This window comes from Pinus tabuliformis, chromosome J, assembly GCF_031772625.1.
Source record: "Pinus tabuliformis cultivar Carrire ecotype Pingquan chromosome J, CPIR1, whole genome shotgun sequence".
Taxonomy (NCBI): Eukaryota; Viridiplantae; Streptophyta; class Pinopsida; order Pinales; family Pinaceae; genus Pinus; species Pinus tabuliformis.
In genome coordinates, this window is record NC_142295.1 from 1,382,248,099 (window position 1) to 1,382,256,391 (window position 8,293).

Genomic DNA, 8,293 nt, shown 5'->3' on the forward strand with positions numbered 1-8,293 from the left:
TTCTCTGGTTCCCCAAGGCACTGACAAGGGTGTGAGCAAAACAACTACTGGTAAAGATATCTGGCAGTCTCCTCCTCATGGATTTTGAAAATCAATATAGACGAGGCTTCTAAGGGCAACCCAGGGATGGATGGATTTGGAGGTGTCATTAGAGATGAGTAGGGGTGCATAAAGGATATCTTTCACAGTCATTTGGTGACTACCACTAACAACATGGCGGAGCTCATGGCCTTAGAGCAGTGCCTGGAAATCCTAATGGAGTCAAATTTACACAATGCGATCATCAAAGCTAATTCTGAATTGGTTATTAATGCGGCCAAGAAAATGTGTAATGGAACAACACCTAGAAAAGTGTTGAAAAATTGGAGGCTATCGCAGGTCTTTCAGTGTATTCATTCCCACTTGCGAACCATGAGAACCGTCAGCTTCGTTCATGTGCGAAGAAAAGCCAATATGTTAGTTGATCGTCTGGCGAATGAAACAGTGCTATGTAAGGAAAGCTATATTTAGTATGATTGTGATTCTATACCCTCTGGTAAACTGCGTGATGATTGTCAACATGAATAATGAGCAGGAGGAAGACTAGCGGAAGTAGGAGAGAGTGGAAGTCCTTCAGCCTGGTTGAAGTGTTGCAGTAAATCCTAACTGTTGATCCCATAGTGAATGATTAAGTCATAGCTAACTACGGGGGATGAGTATTTGGTAAACATCATGCTAGTTGAAGGGCCGCAGGCCATAGGTTTTGATGGCCTTTGTTAGCGAATGGCTATCGGGTTTGAAAATGGTTGGAGGTTAAGTCTACAAGCGGACGTGAAGATTTATAGACCAATGGTTTATAATCTTTACCGGCTCCGTAAAGCGGGTAAGTGTCACACAAGTTTCCGATCTGATATCATTGAGGACCGTCGAATGAAAAGGGTCTTGATCGAATGGATATCGAGTTTTAAAATGATCGGATGTTAAATCTAAGAGCGGACCCGATGTTTTATAGACCAATGGCTTATAGTCTTTATCGGCTCCGTGAAGTGGGTAAGTGTCACGCAAGTTTCAAGTGCGATATCATTTGAGTTCTTGATTGAAAGGATATCGGGTTTTAAAATGGTGGGAGGTTAAGTCTAAGAGTGGACCCAAAGTTTTATAGACCAATGGTTTATAATTTCTTTCAGCTCCGTGAAGCGGGTAAGTGTCACACAAGTTTCCAATGTGATACCTTTGAGGACCGTCCGATCAATTGGGTTCTTATCAAATGGCTATCGGGTTTTAAAATGGTCGGAGGTTTTGTGTGTAAAATTTTAGATTTTGTTGACCCTATTGTCTAAGGCTACTAGATAATGTATATAAAATACCATATAATAATTCAATGATTAATTTATTATTTTTGTTAATAATAATAATATCGAAAGGTAGCCCCGGCCCATCAAAGTGACATAGGTGTGGGTTTTTTTTCAAGTCAACGAACACATATTGAAACCTGGTTTACTTTCGAGGTTAAAACCTCAGGAATGAATACTCACCTGTACCTCCTCCTCTTTTTGTAGACGACCATATATCTCTCTCGCACTCAGAGAGAAACGTATGGCCACTATTTCTCATCCTTTGTCTCTCTAACTTCATTGGAGGAACCAACAATCTCCTCAAAATGGCCGCTGCAGCCATCAGAGGCGAAGAACGTCCACCAGCCATTGTCTGCGTGACGGGAGCGACAGGTTTCATTGCCTCCTGGTTGGTCAAGCGTCTACTCGACAAGGGCTACACTGTCCATGCTACAGTGCGCGATCCTGGTAATTTCAATCTCAGCCTCCTCCTATTCCAAAACTTGCCTCTTTTCATCTATTCAAGCACTGTAAAATTGGGAATCCATTTAAGCACGGTAAAATTGGGGAGCCATTGAATCATGCTGTAAAATTAAAAATAAAAATAAAAGGTAAAGCTATTAGAATGTGGCCATTAGAGATTATATAAGCTAGAGATTTCGCACATACAAATTTTGACTTATCTCTTCGTCATCACAAAACTGCTATAAACTGATTTATTTTTGCATTTGTTTAATATTGGGTAAAACTCCTCTGAACATTAATAATGAAACTTCGATCAAAATTTCTGGCCCCAAAATTATTTCATTACCAACTTAACTTATTTCAGAGAACAAGGCAAGGGTGAAGCATCTCCTGGACATTTCAGAAGGTGGGGAGAAGCTCAACCTCTTCAGAGCAGATCTAATCGAAGAAGGCAGTTTCGACGCTGCCATCAATGGCTGTGGTGCCGTTTTTCATGTGGCCAGTCCCGTCGCCTTCGCTCCCAAAGATCCCGAGGTAAGTATCTTCGCCCCTTCAATTCCCCAACAACATGATATTAACAGTTCTGCATTCCTGCACACGGTTAGAAGGTCAAAACATAACTATTTTTCATATTTCTGTTAAAATAATTTAATTGTGGAATGGAGAAGATTTGGTTAAATATAGAGTCAAGATGAGTTATAATCAAATATTTAGTGTAGGGTTGTACGTCAAGTTATTTGTTATTTTATAGAAAAAGTTATTTTCATATTTCTGTTAAAATAATTTAATTGTGGAATGGAGAAGATTTGGTTAAATATAGAGTCAAGATGAGTTATAATCAAATATTTAGTGTAGGGTTGTACGTCAAGTTATTTGTTATTTTATATCAGTGGTTAGTGGAAAAAAGTTAAATCCCTTTACAATTTCATTGTAATATCAAATTTTTGTGTAATAATAAAATATCTGCACCTTGTATTATTGTATGTGATTTATTTGTGTTATCTTATCCCTATCCTCCTCTCTTTACATAGCCCATTTTCACAATTTCAAAAAAAAATCCTGGCTATCTTATAATGTTTTAAATGGTATTAGACTAGAAAATCACCAGCAAATCAAACTGTATTTGACGGGCAAATCTCTGTCATCGGTCATTCATATTTAGCAACGTGAAATTGCCGCTGTGTAGAACGATATGATCAAGCCAGCGGTTGAGGGAACGCTGAATGTGCTGAGGTCGTGCACGAAGGCCAAAACCGTAAAGCGCGTGATTGTCACATCGTCTATGGTGACGGCTTGCGTAAACGAGTCGGAGGACCAGAATCAGTACGTTGACGAAAAAAGCTGGGCAGACGTGGATTTCCTCCGAACCAAAAAGCACCCTAACTGGGTATAACAGTCATTAAAAAGCGTTAGAAGATTTAGCAGTTGTTGCTGTGTTGCTGACAAAATAAAATGCGTGACAGTTGTTTATTGCTTGATTGTGTAGGCATATGGCGTTGCCAAGACGCTTGCAGAACAAGCAGCGCTGCAGTATGGAAAAGAAGATGCGGCGCTGGATGTGGTGACCATCAACCCTGTGATTGTGTCGGGATCTGCCATTACCCACATCGTCCCCTATAGCGTTGAGATCACCCTTTCCCTTCTCACGGGCAACAGCGAAAGCGTAGAAGTTTTGAAGAAGATACAGACGATATACGGCACTATTTCGTTTGTTCACATCGATGACGTATGCAGCGCTCATATTTTCTTGATGGAGAACCCCTCTGCAGAGGGCCGCTACATTTGCAGTGCCATCAATATATCTGTCCCACAGCTGGCAGACTACTTATCCAAACGCTATCCGCAGTACAATGTGACTACCCTGTGAGTATCATCATCAGTAGGGTATAGCATTTTTTATATTATTACCACTATGGATTTAAATATGATCACTAGTAATGAAATGCTTGTACAGGTTTGACGATGTGCCACCGATCCCAAAGGTATACGCTTCGTCGAAGAAGCTGGTGGAGAGCGGTTTCTCCTTCAAATTTGGGATGGACGAGATCATGGATGATAGTGTTGAATACGTGAAGACGAAGGGATTGCTTCTTTAATAATTACTTCACTATCACTCGTTTAATGAGTATCGGTGGGAATAACATCGCAGACAGAAGGTTCATTTCACTTCAATGCGTTGAAGCTGTTGGACATAAAGTTTCATCTTTGAATAACCATTTAAAAGACGAAGTGGAAATTAATATGAATGTGAAATGAGTGAATTATTAAATTATTAATATGAATTGTGAATTATTAATTGATTGTGGAAATTAATATGAATGTGAAATGAGTGAATTATTAATTGATGGTCAAATTAAGTAAATAGATGAAGTGGAAATTAATATAAACGTGAAATGAGTGAATTATTAATTGATTGTGGAAATTAATATGAATGTGAAATGAGTGAATTATTAATTGAGGGTCAAATTAGGTAAATAGACGAAATGGAAATTAATATGAATGTGAAATGAGTGAATTATTAATTGAGGGTCAAATTAGGTACATATACGAAGTGGAAATTAATATGAATGTGAAATGAGTGAATTATTAATTGATGGTCAAATTAGGTAAATTGGGTAGATAGGTGCGGTGTATTTTAAAATAGATTTATTTATTTATTTATTATATGAATGATTTAGATTTAATTATATTAGAATACTTTGAGTTATATATATAATTTAATATTTTTCATTTTATATATAATTTAAGGGATGAAATTAAAGATCTTTAATAGTTTTTCATTTCTTATATATGTATAAGAAATTTTGAAGACATGACTAAGGATTTGTTTGGTACCAAGCTATTTGTAATTTGTAGGGCCTAATAATTTGCAATGGTGTAGTGAAATCGCCAAACTCTAACAAAATTACTTGTATTCATGGGTTAGATGGTATTGTTGTGGATTACGAGATTTTAGATACCCCTATATATAACCAAATACTTAATGTTGACCTCTTGAATTACCGTGACCTTGAATGTGGTCATAGACCTTAACCCTAACTTTAAACTTTTCCATGCACAAAATCCCCATGAAAGAAAATTTTGATAATAAAAGACACTTGTTTTTTTGACAAGCAAAAAACTAATCTTTATCTCTTCTTAAAGGATTTAAATATGGATTTAAATCTCCTAACTTATAAGGACAAACTCTAACACCTCTATTACTTTTACTCTTTATCTCTTCTTAAAAGATTTAAATAAGGATTTAAACCTCCTAACTTATAAGGAAAAATTATAATACCTCTATTATGATCCTTTTTACTTCCATATATAGGTTCTCTATGGAGATACTACATAAAGATAATAAGATAACTAAAAGCCATTAGGGATACTTTTAATGAATCTTTAAAACTTGGTATAAATATATACAAACCCTTATTAAAAGGAATAAAATGTACTATGCAAATAGAAAGCAAGAACAATTGCCACACTTTTCTAAATTGAATGATAGAAAGTTTTGAAGAAAAAATTTAATTAATGAAATTGAAGAAAATAATTCAATTCCCTTGAAGAATTATCTTAAAGCTCTTTAGGAATCCATGACACCTTGGACACTATTTCAATGATTCCTATAAAGTGTTAAATCCTTGAGTTTTGGGTTTAAGCGGGTCACTATTATGAAATCTAAGGACATTGAATTCTACTAAACTGAAATTTTTAAATAAAAGAGATTATCATCGCTCACATCTATAGGTTGATCTGTAAATTGTTGTCGGTATTCCACTAGAATGGTCCATCACAATAGATTTGATAGAATAACTAAAATCTATATAATATAGGTTAAATTTTCTTTAGATTTTAGATCCATCGTTGACTTTCTACTTAAATGAATGAAATAACTTAAATGCGAGAAACAAAGAACATAAAGAAATGCATGCACACCATCCACAATTAGTCACAAGTTTTATCTTGGGAAACCATTACAGTAGAAAAGCTAAGTAGAAGGTGAGGCTACTATACTCTCTTTTATCTGGGTTGGAAACATACAATTAAAGAGGAAGAGGTACTCATTATGGAGTTACCTATCACCTGTGCCCTATAAGGCTACTACAAAACCTTAAAAACCTATCTTCTACTCTATCACTTCTCTCTCTTAGTTGCTCTACTCAACTATGGAACAAAGAACAATAGCACAAAATGGAATCCCTACTCCTAGTGGCCTAATATTTAACATAGGTTGATAGCCAATTAGGGGTAAGGTTTGATTCCATCAACCCTCAACTAGAGTTATAATTTTGGAGCTTTTAGAGTCTTCTTGAACATTCACACATGACTAACTCCATTTGCATGAGTAATGGGGGTTGACATGACATTCTGTCGTACCATGGTGGTCAACAAAATCAATCAACTTGCAAGAGGAATTCAACTTTTACATTCAAACTCCAATTGACATATGGGAAAGGAATTTGAGTGTAGATAAACATATTTGGGATCATTTTTAAAGTGAAAAAGTTTTGACCCAAAAAAATGCCATTTGATTCCTCAAAATTGCTCAAGAAGGTTTTAGACTCCAATTCTCAAAATAGGGAACCATCATTAAAATGACCCTACAAGCTTATTAATCTGGATTTTCCACTCTAAAAGTATCAATATTAATGAAAAAGAATATAATTATCAGATACAAATCATATCCTTAGGTAGATTTTTTATTTCCCAAAATATTTACTAGATAATGTGAGGAAAATTTTCCTCTATCTTCTCCTTAGAGTACCACTTTGTTTTTTGTTGGCTAGACAAGGTCCCCTGGGGTAAATTTTGTAATTAATTTTTGTATACTTGTAAAGTCTCCATGTTTTGAGGGAGCAGAGCATGAAGGTCATAGGTGTCAAAAGGAGCTTTAGTCCATTAGTTTGTTAGAAGATAGGGAGTTTTGTGACCCGCCCATGGTCCGCGGACCATGATATTGTAAAAGATAAGATATATAAAGGAGTCATAACAAGTATAGGAGATCATCATAGAATAAACGGTTGTTGTATGGGAAAGTAAGCTAAGGTAGGAAGGTTGTTTCCTATACTTAGGGGAAGGGGAAGGCTCTTGCTGCTAAGTGCACGGAGTCATTGGTAACTATACAGGCTGAGTGTGCGAGCCCCTGCAATTGAGTGCACAGGGAAGAAGGGTCTATAACAACAAAGAATACATCTAATAAAGATTATTTTGGGCCATAATTGTGTATCTATTCATCTGTATATAATTATGCAAGTTTTGTATATTCACTCTGTTGTTCTGAATTTATATGAAGTAATACTTAATTGATGCATGAAAGTAGAAAATATGCTTATTTAATTAATGTTATGAATGTTTAAAGCATTTTGCAAAGACTTAGATTCTGTTTCTACAAGTTACTGTAATTATCTATATTTTAATGGTTAAGGTTCGTGAAGATCAGAAATAATCCCTAGGAACCATAGCAGCCCATCACATTAACCTATGGATGCATAAAGTTGGTTCTGTCATCCCGCAATACTACTTCGAGTGAGATTGTAGCCTGCACTAAGCTGGTTGTTGCTGAAAGGGCCAACAATTTAAGGTTTTGTTGGTTGGTGCAGCTAAGTCTGAACTTGAGTCAGGACCCCTTAAGCTAACAAATGGTTCCATTGCCGGGACTGGGATCTATCTAAGGAATGTGTGATGTCGAATAAATGTTTCCCAGCTAAGAAATAAATCGTGAAGTGGATAGATCGGAAGCTGCATGAATTTTCAGCTCAGGAAAATAGGAATACACGCTCGTCAAAAGAAGAATGGTTGAATAGATTTTCGTATAAAGACGAGCACAAAATTTTATTCTATTCTTTTCCTTGCGAATTGCACTAGTGGTTATCAAAATTGGCAGATAGTTAGGGCATGTGGAAGTTGGACAACCCTCTTGTGTGGACTCCAAAATTGGTAAGGCATCTCGAAGCTTCAAAAAACAAGATCATGAGGCTATCGACTACTAGATAGATAACATTTTGGGCGGATTCATCACTAAGTTCGCGATCGACACATCTGTGAGTAATAGCGAAGCCGAATGACGATTCTTCAAGGGACTTAGGGGTAAGTATCTGAAATCCCTGAAGATTTGGATTAAAATTCTATTGTGCGAAAAGAGGGTTATGCAACTAAATTAATATTTAGAAGATATCTGACAGGAGCTACACGGAGTGGAAAAGCATTCAGAAGAGATTTAGATTTAGGTGCTAAATACAGTCCTTTGTTAGGAGCATATGATAGTGATGAAGAAAGTAGTGTTTTGAGGACACTGTTATTTTCACTACATGCAGTAAGATAGGGTATCGTAGGGATACCGAATCCATCCACTCCACCTCCACCATCACCTCCACGTCAGACACCTACACCTACACCTCCATCTCCACCTCGACCACCATCATTCAACATGGTGAATGTCATGAAGATGCATGTCTTTAAGGGTTTGGGAACTAAAGATGATAAACAATTATGGTTTGTAGCAAATGTTGTATGGAAGGCACAACAGATTA

The 8,293-nt window shown here is 36.4% G+C and overlaps 1 protein-coding gene across 1 annotated transcript; it reads left to right on the top strand.

Annotated features, from left to right (window-relative positions):
* The first annotated feature begins 1,555 nt into the window (after positions 1 to 1,555).
* Positions 1,556 to 3,926, top strand: LOC149232505 (putative anthocyanidin reductase). Its single transcript, XM_089376498.1, has 5 exons — positions 1,556 to 1,781; positions 2,143 to 2,312; positions 2,965 to 3,165; positions 3,265 to 3,641; positions 3,733 to 3,926. The coding sequence occupies exons 1-5, from the start codon at positions 1,640 to 1,642 to the stop codon at positions 3,872 to 3,874; spliced, it is 1,032 nt and encodes a 343-aa protein (XP_089232624.1). The 5' UTR covers positions 1,556 to 1,639; the 3' UTR covers positions 3,875 to 3,926.
* The last annotated feature ends 4,367 nt before the right edge of the window (positions 3,927 to 8,293 follow it).

Excerpts from the sequence above, each read along its gene's own strand:
- LOC149232505 (XM_089376498.1), top strand. The coding sequence starts at position 1,640 with ATGGCCGCTGCAGCCATCAGAGGCGAAGAACGTCCACCAGCCATTGTC. Across the intron at positions 1,782-2,142 it reads TGCTACAGTGCGCGATCCTG|AGAACAAGGCAAGGGTGAAG; the intron begins GTAATTTCAATC and ends AACTTATTTCAG. Across the intron at positions 3,642-3,732 it reads CAGTACAATGTGACTACCCT|GTTTGACGATGTGCCACCGA; the intron begins GTGAGTATCATC and ends ATGCTTGTACAG.